Here is an 18,517-nt window from a genome sequence, read left to right on the forward strand (position 1 = left end):
GAGAGATGAATGAAAGAATGTTTGTAGGTTCTCCTCTCTCTAAGAGGCTATGAAATGACATCTGTACTGTACGGAGGATGGGAGAGGACTTTGAGCTAGAAGACCCAAGAAAGTTCTGTGAGGACAGAAACGATTTCACTTTTTGTATTCCCAATAGCCTAGCAAAGTACATAGGATATGGTCCTAAGAATTCCAGGCACAGGAACTTCCCTCCTCCAATGCAGGGTGGTACTTTCTCTGAAACTTAGAGAGATTCCTAAAATACTAAGAAGGTAAGTTATTTGTCCAAGGTCACACAGGCTGTATGTACCATAGGCAGGACTCAAACTCAGGTTTTCCTGGCTCTGAGGCTAGGGATAGAAGCCAGCTCTCTATCCATTACACTATACTGCCTTTCCTGGCACATACTAGGCACTTAATTACATTCTGTGTAATAGTTCCTTCCCTTGCTGGCTAAGTGACCTTAGGGAAGTCACTTAACCTGAATCTCACTTTCCTCATCTGTAAAAGTGTAGTGGAGAAAGGACTGAATTTAGAGGTAGAGGAGTAGGATTTCAACCCCAGTTGTGCTCCTGACTACATGTGGCCTTGGGAAAGTCACTTAACCTCTCTGGCCTTCTCAGCTTCTTGAGGGTAAAGCCTGTTTTTGTCTTTGTATCACCAGTGCCTAGTGAATTATTTGGCACAAAGTAGATTCTTAATAACGCTTATTGGTTAATTGATTAATAAAGACAATAGTACTTGATATTCCTTAAATCTAGGGATGTGCTAGAGTCAGCTCAGGAAAGTTAGTTATTTAATATGCAGTGTGGGCATTACATTTACACTTCAAAAATCAACAAATAATAAAAGTCAGGGCTTTGTTTATTGCTTTGTGGATTTTCTAGACTTTAAAAGGTGATGGAGAAAATCAGTAGCGCAGACTAAAGTTAAAAACATGTCATGCATACTTTTTGGAGAGCCAGTTGGCAAACATTTGCCAGCACATCCCTGATTAAATTTCAGGGTGGTTGGAAAAATAAAATGAAAAGAAATAGGTAAGGTACTATATAAACATAAGCCATCCATAGTAGAAGGAATAGGTCAAAGCTTTAATTCCTATAATGACTGGCTAGGATTAACTACTGCCTGTTTTCATGGGTATCCTACCTTCCAAGCCCCTGAACTGATTTCAGAAAGACTAAGAATTTTTGCCTTAGCTAAGTTCCCCACTTGACCATACTCCTAGCATCACATTCATAATTCATAGCACATTTTCTTGGACATGACCTTGAGTTTTCTGTGGGGAGGGGTTCCCCCTCCTGTCCTTATCAGATGAACAACCAGCGCCATCTTTCTTTTCTGTCCAGTCAGTTTCCATAAGGAACACACTGTTAAAAAGTTATCTCTTTCAGACTAATTGCTCCCTCCCCTTCTTCCTGCCAGTGGATTCCATTCTTTATTAGCTTCATGTCAGCATTACGCAATCAGGGCATATTTCAACAGACTGTTATTAATCCAAAGGCAACCTGCATAATCCTTCCTTTCATATAACATACAATCACCCCAAACATGAACGATTGGGGCTTTAAGACCAAAAATGTAATTATTCTGCTAAAGAGACTTTCCCCATTTTCCAAGAATTCTACAGATTTAAGACCTTCTAGAGGGGGAACCTGAGTGTATTAAAGGGGAGGAGGAAATGAAAGTCAAATAAAGCCAGTGTGATTTAGTACCAAGACCCATCAGTCAACAAGTATTTATTAAGCACCTACTATACAACAAGTGATGCCTTAAGTAAGCACTGGATGGGAGATGAATGTTCTAGTCACAGACCTACCACTTACTAGTTTAGTGACACTCACAATTTGTTTTTCCTCTCTTTTCCTCAATCCTTCTATACAGTGAGAGTTGGACCAATTAGTTCATACTCTATGATTTTGATCCTCAAGACTACTTGGCAAGGTCTAATGAGAAATTCTGCCCATTCACTTGGTAGCTACTAGGAATAAATTAGAACTATAGCATTTGGAACAGTCAAGTGATATGCTTAAGAGTTAGAACTGAGCATGTCACTACTGTGATAGTTCCCATTTATTTGGCATTTAAGTACCCTTACCACTGTTGTGAGGGAAGCTGAGCCCTTTTCAGGGCTGCACATCCACCTTTGGTGTCCACCTATCACCCAGCTCTCACCGTTGGCTCCAAGAAGCTGTAGCATGTGCAGTGGCCACACACCCTGATAGAACCATCTTGGCAGATGAGCTAAACCAGACTGAGGGTAACCAAGAGGCACCAAACCCATCAGTGAGTCAGGGGGATGTCTATCCCAGGCATGTGAGGACTTCCCCTGGCGGATTAGGTAGATGAGAACAATTTGTTCGAAAGACCATGAGGGCATCTGTACTTAGAGCCTGGTCAGACACTGAAGACACCAAGGTCATCCATTGCATCCCAGGCCATTGCCAGTCACCCTGAATGTTGTCCTGCCACTGGACTTTTGTGACTCTGTACAACTCTGCTTCATTCAAATCCAATTCATGCTTTAGTGAAGACACGACCCTTGACATCACTGATTGTCTTTGAAAACAAAAGACAAAAAACAAATTGTATATAGTACAAAGTATGTGCTCAAAGAATTGCTAGTTGACTGCCTGCCTAAGGAAAGAGCATTCCAAGTGAAAGAAATGGTGTGAGTAAAAAGGCATAAAGGGGAATGGGGGAAAGGCAATAATCATTTTTTGTTGTTGAGTTATTTCAGTCCAGTCTAACTCTTTGTGATCTCATTTGGGGTTTTATTGGCAGAGATACTGGAGTGGTTTACCATTTCCTCCTCCAGTTCATTTTATAAATGAAGAAACTGAGGCAAACAAGGTTAAGTGACTTGCCCAGGGTCAGCTAGTAAGTATCTGGGTCCAGATTTGAACTCGGGTTTAGTCATCTTCCTGATTCCAGGCGGAGCACTCTACCTACTACACCACCTAGCAGCCAAGCATTTATATAGCACTTACTATATACCAGGCATTGTGCAAAGCTGTTTTTACAAATATTCATTTGATCCTCACAACAATACTGAGTAGTATTTTTATTATCCCCATTTTATAGGAGAGGAAACTGAGGCACACAGAGATTAAGTGAATTAAGACTTAGTAAATGTCTGAAGATGGATTTGAACTCAGGTCTTGCTGACTCCAGTCATAATGCTCTGTCTACTGTGCTACCTAGGGGCATGAAAGTGGGAAATCATAGGACATATACTTATAGAAGAATGGTGGTTCCACTTGGTTTTGTTCTGAGAATGATTTTCAACAACAATAAATGTATTGTGAATACCCAGAATAATACAATATACTGCTCATAATATTCTTTACAATTATTTTCTGCATTTGATATTATTAAAGAATATATGGCCTAAACTCCTTGAACCACTGTTAATAAATATTTATTAAATAATCACTGTGAACTGGGCACTATGCAATGTTCTGGGGATACAAATATAAAAAGGAAATATATTCCCTGCCCTCAAGGAGCTTATAATCAAATGGGGGAAGATGGCACACAAAAGAAGTTGAAAGTGGGGATGGGGAAAGGTGTCCAATGCAGAGTATGGTGGAAAAGTTTGAAAAGTCCCAGAACTAATGCAGCCAAGTGGGAAATAAGGAGAGGAGAATAATCCAGTTTTACTGGAGCCTAAAATCCACAAAAGGGAGAGAGATAGAAAGAGAGAAGGAGATAGAAACACTGATAGTGAGAGAGACAGAGACAGAGAGACAAAGAGACAGCAATGGACAGTCATGCAGACAGAATAAAGATACAAAGATGGACATGTAAAGACAACTAAGTGGTGCAGTGAATAAGATAGCCAGGCCTGGAGCCAGGAAGACCTGAGTTCAAATCCTGCTTCAGACACTTACTAGCTATGTGATCCTGGGCAAGTCATTTAATGATTGGTCCTTTAATTTCCTCTACCATAAAATGAGGATAATAGGGTTGATGTGAGGATCAAATGAAATAATAATGATAAAGTACCTAGTGTAGTACTTGGCACATGTTCCCACCCCCCACCCCAAGGGAGACTTGTCTCCAAACCAAGATACTTTGTCCACCTGCCTATATGCTTCCAAGGAGAGAGCCTTGACTGGATGTGACTTTTCCCTTAACACAATTTTTTTAATGCTTCTTAGATTTGAGTTACCTTATAAACAAGGGAAATGCCAATCTCATTTTTCAATAAGGAGAGTGTGCACAAGGCATTTTCAAGCAGGCAGGAAGCCAGAAATGAGTTGGGAGGTAGATGGCACCTGGGATGAATAGTGTATTGAAATCCTAACAGATTGACAAGGGCATCAGAACAGACATCGGAAAGTAGCATTCCAGCTGGTGAATCTACAGCGTTCTTTAACATGACGAGATAGCCATAAAGCACTTTGTAAATGTCAATAGTATATGTCTTATATTTAGAATTAGTATTGAAAATTTATGTTTTTGGAGGCAATCAGGGTTAAGTGACTTGTCCAGGGTCACACAGCTAGTCAGTGTCTAAAGCAGGATTTGAATTCAGATCCTTCTGATTCCAGGGTCAATGCTGTATCCACTGCACCACCTATCTGCCCCCTTGATGATAATTTATTACAATTCATTTTCATTATCTGTAAATGTCCTAGACAGGAGCAGTTTATCATTTATAGTCACTTCATAAAATGATAATAATAATAAGTAGCATTCATAAAGCTCTTTAAGGTTTGCAAAGTGCTTTACACATAATCTCATGTAATTCTCATGACAATCTTAAGAGGTAGGTGCTATTATTAACCTCATTTTACAGATAAGGAAATTGGGGCAGGCAGAAGGTGACAACCAGGGTCTGAGTAGTGTATGAGGCAAGATTTGAATTGAAGTATTCCTGATTCCAAGTTCCGAGCTCTCTCCTGTGCCACCTAACTAGTGCTCTTGCCCTGAGGAGGGTGGCCAGAATGGTGGGTAGACTGGACACACTATAGAATGTCTGGTTGAAAGAATTGGGGATATTTATCTCACAAAAGAATAGATTTTGCAGAGCTATGATAATAATAAGGAAAAAAAAAACTTTCTATGAGTTAGAACTATCCAAACGTAGGATGACTTGGCTTTGGAAGTAGTGGGTTTCCTGTCACTAGAAATTTCCCAGCAGAAGGCTGGATGATCACTTTGTCAGAAATATTATTGTAGAAAGAGTTTCCTATCAAGGTAGTCCTTGGACCAGATGATCTTTGAGTTTCTTCTTTATAGTTCCAAGATTGTGGGATTCTCTAAGGCTTTTATGTGTGTCAGTGAGTCTGTTTCCCATAACAGCCTTCTTAGAAATCTCTATTTTACAGATAAGGAGAATGGATCTCAGAGACATCCTAGTGATGACAACCCAAATCCTATAGCTAGCAAGACGAAGTAGATCTTCTAATGATCTTTTCACCACACCCTCCTTCTTCCTGATATATCTTCCAGGGTGTCCACAGCCACTGCTTAAGGACAAAGACATGATGACACTTCCTCTCACACTTACCCTCCAAAAGATAAACCCTTGTGTCATGGAGCTGTGCCGTTTTTTTCAAGAATGTCTCTGCGTCAGTCAAAAGCAATATTCAAGAAAAGATACTATGAGGTAACCCTGGTTGTTATTTTGTCAGAATATTTTCTTTCAACTGCTCTTTTCGGTTTGGGAGAAAATTGCCCTTTGGTCAGTGTAAAATGGTGGTTCTTGCCATCTTAGTTACTATATGAATGACTTAATTGAGAATTCAGAAACCCGTTTCTCTGTCTGTGATATTTCCACCTAACACACATGTCCAACCAAACACAAACAAAAAAGCAGACAATTCAAGCCAATTCAAACAAAATTAATCACCTGCTACTATATGCAAGGCACTGTGTTAGCTTACATTGATTCCTAGAAGGCATGGGATATAGGACCTTCATGTCTTAGTCATGACACAGTGTTTATACTCCTCTCTTTTCCCCTTCCTATTTTTTTCTCCTTGGAAAAGATGTTGTCCTTCCCCATTTAGACTATAAGCTCCTTGAGGACATATATTTTCATGTTTGCATATATTTATATCTTGGGTTCTTAATGCAGTGTCTGGTGCCTAGAAAACATTTAATAAATGTTCTACCGCTCATTCATTCATGGCTTACAGGTGCTTAAAGGATTAGATGAAGAACATTATTAGATTAGTGTATTTGGGAACCCATCAATGACTGATAGAGAACTAGTTGCCTATTTAAGAGGATGAAGCTTGAATGTCTCTTCCCTAGCCCTCATCTCTTAAGGTTTTTTAGGACAGGAAAAATAAGAATGAGCAGGAGTGGGAGATGCAGATATGTGGGGAAAGGTAAGGAAGTGGTGGTTATTAACTACAGTCTCTTCAGATGCACAGGTGTAGAGGCTTTAGTGGGTACTGGAGATAGCACTGGGGGATGGCTAGAGAGAAGAAAGTAAGACAATAATGGAGAGGACACAAATAAATGAACAGAAGGAGGGAAGGCAGTCACAAGCCAAAAAGTAAAAAAAAAAAAGTCTTTTCTTACCAGTAGCATCAGCTTGAAATGTTTTCTGCTCCCTCAGGTTCCAGTATATAAATTCAGCTAGGTGATGCAGTGGCTAAAGTGTGATATTTGGAGTCAGGAAGGCTTGGATACAAATCCTGCCTCATCTACTTCCTATTTGTGTGACCCTTGGCCATTCACTTCACCTGTTTACCTCAGTTGTCTCACCTATAAAATATAGATAATAGTAGCACCTACCTGTCAGGTTGTTGTGAGAAACAAATGATTTAGCATGGATGAAACTCTTTGCAAACCTTAAAATAAATATCACAAATTAATATTCATTATATATCCTTTCATAGGACTTTATTTTAAAGCCAGTTGATTTTTTTCTAAATGCATTTGGGAACAAACTTGAGTTCTGGTTTTACATTGGAAAAAGTGAACCAAGAAGAGTAAGTGTTGTTTTCAAACTCCTGTGCGTGATTCCCTGGCCTCCCCTCCTTCTTAAACCAATGGAATTTGCTGGAAGGAGGGGGTAGGTCAGAGAGGTCTCTGCCACCCTCCTCCAGATATATACAAATCACAGTTCTTTCAGAGGCTAATACCAGTCATTCTCAGGGCCAAATGAATAGGTCAGTGAAGAAAAATTGGAGAACGGACCATGTAATGTTTCAGAAAATTTGGTCAGGGATTTTTGCCTTCCCTGAAATGCTGACATGACTTTCTCTTCACGGTGATTTTCTCTTAGATGCTGCCATAAGCAGAATAATAGAGAGGGGAAAAAAAAACACACTCAATGCTCTATAGCCCTGGGGACCTGTCTACTTCTAAATCTTTGACACCATTATCAAAATCTACTAAAAGACCCACTGGAACTGAAATTGACTGACTGATTGGAACCTGTGGTGTAGTAAATTGGGAGTCAGGAGACCAGGATTAAGTTATAGGTTTGTGGTTTATTATCTGCATGAATGTGGACAAACCATTTAACCTTTATAAACCTCCCTTTATAAAATAACCTCAGTATTACCCATACTCTCTACCTCACAAAGTTGTTATAAAGAAAGTGCCTTTTAAATCTCAAAGAAAAGTAGCAATTCCATCCAATTCCACATTTATAACTATTAGTGATCAATTCACTTCTTTATATCCTTGTAGTCCTTCAACAGATGCCTTCATTCTCTCTCTGGACATCTCCTTCCTCAGCATCTGTTTCCTATAGCTAAATGGATCATCCAAGGGTGGTTTAGTAAGGTCTTTAGTATCAGGAGTTAAGAGAAAAGGAAGAAGGGAAAGAGGGAAGAGCATTCTACCTTATGGGTATTTGTGGTTCTTCTTTAAAAATAGAAGTATGACTACTATTGAGGGAAAGAGTGAGGCCCATCTGCAGCAGATGAGCTGTGGATCTGAATTGGGAGAAGAGAAAATATACATTGAAAAGACAGGTCAAATAGGTGCCAGAATATCTTCAGAGTTCCAAGATCCAGGTATCAAGATGAATAGGAAGACTGGGTTTTGGAACAGCAATGCAGGTACAGTAAGGCATCCTACATCAAGACTTTAAGATTTGGGGAGGGCCAGTGAGATGACCATTTGTCTAACTCAACCTTGTTCTTTTTATTGGACCCTTTTGTATTCCCCCATTCCTGCCATATTTTGGAGTCTCTCAAGCCTACTCCTGACACAGTTGCCTATTTAGTTAAGGATTTATATTCCAGAGCCATAACCAGAAATCCAAGCATTTGGCTTAAATTCAATTACTCTTGAGTGGAAGTGGCTCAAAGTAAATCAAAGGTATAACCATGGCCTGGTATAATTGAGGTAGATTAAAGACAGAGGTCACAGAAGTTGAATAAGTTGAGAAGCTAGGAGGCTGGACTGAACAAAGTAGGGAAGGCAAAGACTGTGAGTCAGGCCCTGATTTTATTGGATCCAGGGGTTAACCGATGACAGCAACAAGGGTTTACTTTGGTTTATGTTTAATAAGAAGAGAGGTGGTTGCTGACAGATCCTGATGGTGATAGAAAGAAAGTCTGAATGTGGCAATGGGAAAGAAAGAGTTTGTTTACTCCTTCTCCTGGCCCTATGTCAGGGGTGTAAGGGAAGGAGTAGACAGACTTCTAAAAGGATTCCAAGAAATGTGGTACCTTCAGAAAAAGGCTAGACTGCAACAGACCTCAAAAGATGCCAGGAATCTGAAAGGAAGAGATCTAGGATCACAGTTGATAGCTTAAGGAAGGGACCTTAAAGGTCATCTAGTCAAACCCCTTAACTATGGAGAAAATTAAGGCCCAGAGAAGTGAAATTAAGGACTCAAGTTCACACAAATAAGTCAGTCAATAACCATTTATTAAGCATGTATTATGTGCCAGGCACATAATAAATAAATAGTGGAACCAGGATTAGAACTCAGGTCTTCTGACTCTAAATTCCTTGATCTTTCCACAGCTCTCCAATCAAGGAAGCTTTTTTACAGGATGTAGCAGAAATGAAAAATTGAGAAGAAAGGTGGTAGAGGAAGGATGTAGCTACATTTTCTACAGGGAAGGGCAAGAGACCAGACTGTAGAGTCTGGCTAGGTCAGGACAGAGGAAAAAGTTGGAGAAGAGTCTACACTGACCTGTTGTGATGGTACCTGAGGAGAGGAACATGATAGGTACTTAACTCTAGACCCAAGGATGGTAGCCTGAGTCTGGGTAAAGAAGTAGACAGAGAGGATAAGGGGTAAGAATTTCAACCTCACTATTTCCCATTTACCAGTAAATAGAGCACAGCCTTATTTGCCCTGTGCTAGTTCTGGATCTATATACTCCTGAACCTTTCTGTGAGTAAACACCTTGCTTTATGACCTTAGTGCCATTGGTCATCTTGCCAACATTGGTTGATGTGTTTTAAGGGTTTCACAAGAATGACTGGAGTCAAAGAAAACCAGGATGCTGAACTGAGTTATTCTATGGCTGACTGAGCTATATTTACATGTAGTTGCCTTCACCACTTGAGCAAAAAACATTCCAAGGTCAATGGGGTCTTATGAAGTGCATGTTTCACCCCCAAAAGCAACCCCAAAGCCCTTCGAAAATGAAGCCTCATAGACTGTGATCATTCCCTGGATATTCATAAATCAAGCCCTACCTTACGTATTTTAAGTAAAACCCCCAAACTGCTCTAAGTATAAATTCCTACCTGTTACAAGGTTGTCCCTTCCCTGACTTACATTAACTCTCTAGGTTCTGCATTGAGTACTATTCCTGGTTCTTGAGAAATGCTACATACATCTGCCAGAGGGTGACAAGGATGGCTCATTCCCACAGTAAGTACACTACCTAACAACTTAAACATAACATCCTTACTTTAGTTAGAGTTACTTTAGCTACAACAAATATCATTACCAAGACAGGCTTTGTATTACAGGACTCCCATGAAATCAATCTTGACCTGATTATGAGTAATTCTAAGCAGTGAGATAGCACAACAGATAGTACGTGAGACTTAGAGTCAGGAGGACATGAGTCAAAATTCTACCTTAAACATGTACTGCCTGAGTGATCTTGTGCATAACGTTCAACTTTTTCTTGTCCTCAGTTTCTCAACTGCACAATGGGAAGATAATTCACAAGGTTGTTGTGAGAGGCACATAAGATAACAGGGAAGGAAAACAATAGACCAATTTCCCTAATAAATATTGACAGAAAATTTTTAAGTGAAATACTAGCAAAGAGATTGCAGCAATGTATCACAAAGATCACACACGATGACCAGGTTGAATTCATAATAGGAACGCAGGGCTGGTTTGATATTAAGAGAACTATAAGCATAAATGACCATATCAATGACAAAACTAACAAAAATCATATGATTATCTCAATAGATGCAGAAAAAGTTTTTAACAAAATACAGTACTCATTCTGATTAAATACGCTGGAAAGCATAAGAATAAATGGAACTTTCCTTAAAATGGCAAGTTGTATCTATCTAAAACCATCAGCTAGCATTATTTCTTTCGGGGATAAACTAAAATAATAAGATCAGGGTAAAGCAAAGATGCCCATTATCACCACCATTATCCAATATTGTACTATAAATGTTAGATACCCAAAAAGAGAAAAAGAAAGAAATTGAGGGAATTAGAAGAGGCAATAAGGAAATAAAAGTATCACTCTTCACAGATGATATGATGGTATACTTAGAGAATCCTAGAGAATCAACTAAAAAACTAATTAAAACAATTAACAACTGGCAAAGTTTAGGCCAAAATAAGCCCATACATATCATCATTATTTCTATATTACCAACAAAGTCCATCAGTAAGAGGTAGAAAGAAAAATTCCATTTGAAATAACTGTAGGTAAAATAAAATGCTTGGGAATCTACTTGCCAAGACAAACCCAGGACCTATATGGACACAGTTACAAAACACTTTTCACACAAATAAAGTCAGATCTGAATAACTGGAGAGATATCCATTGGTCAGAGGTAGACTGAGCCAACATAATAAAAATGACTTCTACCTAAATTAATTTGCTTAGTCAGTGCTTTTCTGATCAAACTACCAAAAATTATTTTATAGAACTAGAAAAAATAATAGCAAGACTCATCTGGAAAAACAAAAAAGTCAAGAATATCAAGAGAATTGATGAAAAAAATGTGAAGGGAGGTGGTCTAGCAGTAAAGGATCTCAAACTATATTACAAAGTGGTAATCATCAAAACAATCTGGTACTGACTAAGAAATAGTGATAGATCAGAGGAATAGATGATGTGTATAATACACAGAAATAAATGACAATAATAATCTTGTGTTTGACACACCCAAGGATCCAAACTTTTGGGACAAAAACTCCCTATTTGACAAAAATTACTGTGGAATCTGGAAAGTAGTTTGGCAGAAACTATGTAGACCAACACGTCACTCCATAGACCAAGATAAAGTCAAAACTGGTACATGATTTAGACATAAAGGGTAATATCATACACACATTAGAGGATGTAATATTTTGCCTGTCAGATCGATGAATAAGGGAAGAATTTATGACTAAAAAAGAGAGAGAATTATGAGATGTAAAATGAATAATTTTGATTACATTAAACTAAAAACGTTTTGGACAAGCAAAATCAAAATGCTGCCAAGATTAGGAAAAGAAGTGGGATATGAGGGTACAGCAAATTCCTCTAAAAATGCTTCATTTCTCAAATATATAGGGAACTGACCCAAATTTATAAGAATACAAGTAATTGTCTAATCGATAAATGGTGAAAGGATAAGAATAGACAGCTTTTAGAGGAAGAAATCAAAGATATTGAAAGTAATATGAAAAAATGTTCTAAATCACTATTGATTAGAGAATTGCAAATTTAAACATCTCTGAGGTACCACATTACACCTATCACATTGGCTAGACAAAAAGGGAAAATGACAAAAGTTGGAGGGGACATAGAAAAATCAGGACACTAATGCACTGTTGGTGGAGTTGTAAACTGATCCAACCATTCTGGAGAGTAATTTGGAATTATGTCCAAAAGACTACAAAACTGCAATAAAGGTTACAAAATTGTGCATACCCTTTGATTTTGAAATATCACTACCAGGTCTGTATCCCATAGAGATCAAAGAAAAAGAAAAAAATGATCTATATGTGAAAAAATATTTATAGTTGTTTTTGTGGTGGCAAAGAAGTGGAAACTGAGAGGATGCCCATCAGTTGGGGAATAGCTAAACATCTGTGATATGTGATTGTGATGGAACACTATTGTGTTGTAAGAATTGATCAGCAGGATGGTCTCACAAAAACCTGGGAAGCCTTATGTGAACTGATGCAAAGCAAAGTAAGTATAACTAGGAGATCATTGTATACAGTAACAGCAATATTATATGATAATATTGTATCATACAATATAATATTGTGCAATATCAACTGTAAATGACCTAGCTATTCTGAACAATAGAGGGATCCAAGACAATTCTGAAGGACTTGTGATGAAAAATGCTAACACCAGAAAAAGAACTGATGGAATCTGAATGCAGATTGAATCAAACTTATTTTTTTTTAACTTTATTTGTCTTTCTGGCTTTTATTTTTTCCGTTTGACCTGTGTTTTTACTTTCAACATGTCTAAAATGAAAATATTTTTGCACAACTTCACATGTATGATTTATATCAAGTCACTTACTTTCTCAAGGAGGGAAAGAGAGAATTTGGAAGTCAAACTTTTTGCTAAAAATGTTAAAAATTTTTACTTGTAATTGAGAAATATTTAATACAATAAATGAAAAACTATTGGGGGTTGGGAGGAAGAGAAATATCCTAACAAAAAAGAAAAAGTAAGTGAACAGAGAGGTCACTCACCCCTACTTCTATCAAGGTCATGAATTTCATCAACAATGGAAGGGCTGCCCAGTGATTGGAAGGGCTGCCCAGTGATTGGAAGGGCTGCCCAGTGATCTGCTCATATTATTTCTTACAATATCATCATCATCATCATCATCATCATCATCATCATCATCACCATCAGATAGGGATCGGACCTGTGATTTTATTAGTACCAGGAATTCCCAAGTGAGGAAACTCCCTCTACTAATGTAAGCAGGCACCTTCTCCCTGACTTAGGGAGTTTTAGAGAGTTCCTTAGAGCACTGAGAAGGAAAGGGATTTGCTTAAGTCACATAGCCAATATATGTGAAAGTGTGGACTAGAACCCACGTATACTTCGGTCCAAGGACAACTCTACTGCCTATACCACAGTGGCTCTGATAATGATAATAAGAGCTAACTTTTATGTAGCATTTTAAGGTTTGCAAAGCACCTTTCATACTATTTTCTTTGATCTCATTTAAAGGAGACCTTAATAAATATATAACTAAATTGAATGGTATGGGGAGAAAAGAGATTCTTCACAAAAGAAAAAGAAGACTCTGAATGACCACACTTTGGGGTCATTGTAACAAGGATTCCTGCACTGGGTAGGGGGTTCCACTAAAGGACCTCTTCCAACTCTAAGATTCTGTGATTCCAGGATTCTTCAAACTCTACTTTATTTGGGGCATCAATTTAGTCCTTGAAGAAACATCTGCAATACACCCATTTGAAACACCTGGAATTAAAATGCCTGGAAAGGTAAAGGGTCTTGCCAAAGGTTACATAGCATATTAGTTGCAAAGACATAGGAGTAAGAAATGGGTTTTCTGACTACCAGGTCAATGTTCTTTCCTGTTCTGCATGCTACCAGTACTTGACAATGTACCTGGCACAGAGTAGGTGTTTAATAATTTCTTGTTGACTTGACTTCAATAGCTCCCAATTAGGGAAGGAAACATTAGTCACCAAACTGAAAACATGTGTGCTTGTCTTTTGTTGCCAAAGAAGACCATGCATTCAGAGAAATAATGACATGACTTGCACTTGACTTTGTTTTGAGTGAGGGAGGGCTGTGCAGGTCAGCAGCCTCACTTCTCCTCCAGAGCCATCTGAATCCAGTGACCAGATATCCATCAGGATGATTGGAAATAACCAAGGATGAGACAAATGGGGTTAAGTGACTTGCCCAAGGTCACATAGCTATTGAGTATCAAGTGTCTGAGGTGAGATTTGAGCTCAGGTCCTCCTTATTCCTGCACTGGTGCTTTATCCACTGTACCACCTAGCTGCCCAAACTGAAAATATCTAGTAGAGTGGGTGCCCAGAAGTTATAAGGGAAATGGTATAATCAGGAAATAGCAAAATCCTATGTTATTCTGCAAGCTGACTTCTCTGAGATGATGTTCCTCTATCTGAAAAGTCACTGACTACTCAGCTCTGGGTTCAAGTCAGAGTCTTGTGCTCCCCCTCCATAATTCTCCATACACACCAGAAGGCCTTGGGGTATGTATCCAGAGACAAGCAAGGTGGTTCACACTCCAGGAGCAGAGCAGAATCTCAGTTCTAGCTTCTAGTCTGGTCTGAAGGCTACAGAGGAATAACCAGGGTTGAAATCCCAGACCTAAGGAGAGCTTGCACCCCTGATCAAGCAGAGCTTCCCCACTGGCTGATAGTTGTTGATTCTAATAGAAATCTGCTATTGTTCAAACCCAAACCCAGGTCAGGAGTTTATAAAGTTCAGCAATACTGAGTATGATCTTATGGGGGTGTGGGGGTGGAGAATTGGACCTTTAATTAAATAACTTCTAATCGTTCCTGATGACTACATGGTATACAGACTTTGAAGTTCAAGTACAGGAATTGAGAGAAATATAAAAAGGTAAACATAAGAAAAATGATAAAGGACTAAACAAGGATAAACTTCTTACATTCTAATATAGAGAGATGACACCTGTGTCTCCAATGAGCTTTACCATCTCCAGGAGTCATCAAGGGATTCCAATTAGACAGAAGACTTAGGAATGGTTCTGTTATGCCTTGAAGATTTTAAAAGGACAATGGAAAGAAAGGGAATGAAATTTTGCACAGCGAAATGAACAGAAACAAGAAAACCTTTTATACAATGACAGTAAAATGGTTAAAATGAACAACTTTGAAAGAATTAGGAATTCTGATCAATGACATCACCAAGCACAATTCAGGAGGACTAATGATGAAACATGTTACCCCCACCTCCTTGAAAAAGACATGAAGGACTCAGAACATAGCACTTATTTTTTGGACATATCCAATACAGAAGTTGTTTCATTTTTTTTTTTTTTTTTTGCTTGACTATACTTCTTTATAATAGGGGGTTTGTTTTTCTTTCATTCTTTATTGTGGGGAAGTGTGGAATTGAGAGAAAAAGAATGCAGATTTTTGCTGATTAAAAAATCCTAACAGGGCCACAAAGAGTCAGATACAATTGAACAATAAGCCTGCAGAACAACAAATACTACAGACTAGGCATTGGACTAAAAGTTGATGGGCATTTACTGTATCTGAAATTCTTATTGTAATGAAAAGCACATGATATGGACAGCCTTTAGAATGGAAAGAGTCATGGATAAGAGGGAAGAAAGAGAGATCCTAGTTTCAGTCTAGATCACCTATAGTAATTTAGAACTAGAGCATTCTCAAATAGAAGATGCATGATGAACCAAAGCCCATGTGGCCTACTGAAAGTTACTCAAGGGTAATTAGCTCCTCCCTCAGTAAGTTCTCACTAAAGTACATTCCTTTGATATTTACATGGAGGTAAGCTTGACTTCCCACAGTTACTTAGGCTCTGGCTTAGCTCTGTGCATGACCGAATGGAGTGTGTGCTTGATCCAAAACAGATGAGGAACTGTATGTGTGTAGGAAGGGGAGGAGGGTATGGATCACCTTCATGACAATAGAATCTTAATCACAGATTTATAGCTAGAAGGGACTGTAACGATTAGGATTTAGAAGGACTGCATCTTTTAAATCATCCAATCCAATGCCCTCATTTTACAGATAAAAAGCTAAATATCAGAGGGAGAAGCAACTTGACCAAGATCATAAAACAACTGAGAAGTAAGCAAGTGGTGTAGTAGAATGTGTGCTGGACCTGAAATCGAGAGAAGCTTAGTCCAAATCCTGCCTCTGACATTTAGTAACTGTGTGACCTTAAGCAGGTCACTTAGTGTCTCAGGATTTCAGTTTTCTCACCTATAAAACAGAGGCAACAATAATGCCCACCCCCTAGGGCTTTGTAAGGATCAAATGAGAAATCCCCTGGCTCACTTCTTAAAGAGGTAAGGCCTATTCACTGAATGGGAATTACCTCACTTTAAGCGAGTACCTGTAAAGGCCTTACCCTAAAAGGATAAGGTTCTCCCATTGCATCCTGGGCAATCTGGCATCATGCTGATGAATGTCTGGTCACTGGATCCAGATGGCTCTGGAAGAGAAAGTGAGACTGGTGACCTTGCACAGCCCTTCCTCACTCAAATCAAAGTCAACTGCAAGTCTTGTCATCATTTCCCTGATGCCGTGGTCCTCTTCAAAAACGAAGGACAAACACAACCTGTGAAAAGACCAAGCTGCCTGAACAGAGACTCAGCTAGTTGAGTAACGCACTCGTCCTCTCCCTCTCCTTTTTCTCCAAAGGGAGGTAAATTTTGATGGCCAGAAGCTGCCCAGTTAACTTGGGGTTTATGGGCTATACTTTTTCCTTTCTTTCCTTCCTTCCTTCTTTCTTTCTCTCTCACACACATGTATACTCACATACATATATGTGTGTATGCGTGTATGTACGTTGCTCTGCAAACTTTAAAATGCTACATAAATGGAAGCTATCATTATTAATCACAGAACTTAAACTGGTCCAGATGACTTTCCTTCTAACATAGCCCATGTTCCACAATCCCACTGCCACAGCATATGATGGATGGAGCACACTGAAGTCTGGCATTCTTCCCAGAATCACTGCAGTCAGACATTATATTTCTCTCTAGTTCCATGCCAGTGATTGTTTTTCCTCCTCTTCCTTTTCAGCCTTAAAACAAAAATGTCTTTCAAACATCTGCACATCCATCTGAGACCCTGAGGGAACCACTGGAACTCTGAATTCCCTCCACCTCCCTGGCTGCTCTTCTCAGCGCACAGCACCAGCAAGAACACCATCAGGAACTGATTTTATTGTTGGTGTGGTGGTTGTTATTTTTAATTGGCCCTTTGTTCTCTCTGGCATGTGTGTCTGATGTTAGACCACCATAGGCAGGGGGCACACAGATTATAGATACACACACACACACACAAAAGCTGTCCAACCTGTTTCATGTTCATAAACACATCAGTTATGAATGGTTCTGTGGTCATCTCAGTCCCAGGAAAACCAATTGGGCACAAAAGATAAATGTCAAAATACCTAACGTGAACCCCTCCCTATACTAAAATGTGATATCTCAAGAAGCTGATTGATAGGACAGAAATGCATCCCAGAGATCTTTAAAATCCTCCATCAGTAGATTTCTTCTTTGCATTTATGTTATTGTTAAGGAGGCAGTCCCCAAGAAAATGGCACTGACTCTGGTCTGGTGTGTTCTAGTTAAGATAAAACATGTTTGAGACACTAGGTCCCCTCTCCTTAACAAAAGGGATTACCAAGGGCAGAATGCTACACGTATTGTCAAATGGCATAATCGTTGTAGCTGTTTTTGATTAATTGTTTTTATTTGCTTATTGATAATTCCAATTTTCTCTCTGTCTCTCTCTCCGTCTCTCTCTCTTTTTCTCTCTCTCTTTCTGTGTTTCTCCCTCTCCCCCTCCCCCTTTCTTTAACACAAACACACACACACCAGCTGCTAGAACCTTCCCTCACAAAACTACCTTTATAAGCTTTGTATAGTGAACATTTTCATCTACTCCACTTCAGATGAATACTTCCCCTCTCCCCAACTTTCTAATTCATCTTTATGGGTTGTCTTGTCTCATCAGAATCACAGGAACAGCCATTCCTCTCAATGGGTGGCAGTTGTCGTGCTTGATTGTATTTGTCTACAAACACAGACTGTTTAACCCTGGATAAGTCACTTAACTTTTCACTGCTCTAGGGAGCTCTGTACAACTCTGAAGGGCATAGAAGCTACCCATCTGCATTGGGATAAGGGGTTTCATTACCCAAGAGTTATGTATGTCAGTAACATTACAGATCCTCTATTTCTGTATGTAGAAACATATATGAATATGTTGTCTTCTCTGGTGGAATATAAACTACTTGAAAGTAAGGCCATTTCACTTTTGTCTTTGTATCCCCAGAATATAGCATAGTGCCTGGCATATAATAGGTGTTAATAAATGCTTGTTGATTGCTTAATTAACTGTAACAAGGGTGAATTCAGTTCTGGCAGGGATTGAGGTATATCTGGAAATGACTGATATAAAAACAAAAATTCATTAATAAAACTTTTTTTTTTCTTTTAAGGAGGAGGGAGAGGGCAATGGAAAGAGGAAAAAGAAAAAGGAAAAGAAAGGATAAAGTTATCTCTTCTAGCCCAATGTCTGGTACATTTTTCCAGTTGTTTTTAAGTCATTTCTGACTCTTCATGACCACATTCAGGGTTTTCTTAACAAAGAAAATAGAGTAGTTTGCAACTT

At 38.8% G+C, this 18,517-nt stretch overlaps 1 protein-coding gene across 1 annotated transcript in view; it reads left to right on the forward strand.

Annotated features, from left to right (window-relative positions):
- The window catches only part of HHLA1 (HHLA1 neighbor of OC90), a 65,786-nt gene extending 48,827 nt beyond the window's left edge, over positions 1–16,959 (forward strand). The window contains exons 11-13 of the mRNA XM_072606560.1: positions 5,461–5,617; positions 9,729–9,811; positions 16,916–16,959. Coding sequence (XP_072462661.1) covers positions 5,461–5,617; positions 9,729–9,811; positions 16,916–16,959 — 284 coding nt within the window. The remainder of the gene's footprint in view (positions 1–5,460; positions 5,618–9,728; positions 9,812–16,915) is intronic.
- Positions 16,960–18,517: the final 1,558 nt, after the last annotated feature.

Source organism: Notamacropus eugenii, chromosome 4 (genome assembly GCF_028372415.1).
Source record: "Notamacropus eugenii isolate mMacEug1 chromosome 4, mMacEug1.pri_v2, whole genome shotgun sequence".
NCBI lineage: Eukaryota > Metazoa > Chordata > Mammalia > Diprotodontia > Macropodidae > Notamacropus > Notamacropus eugenii.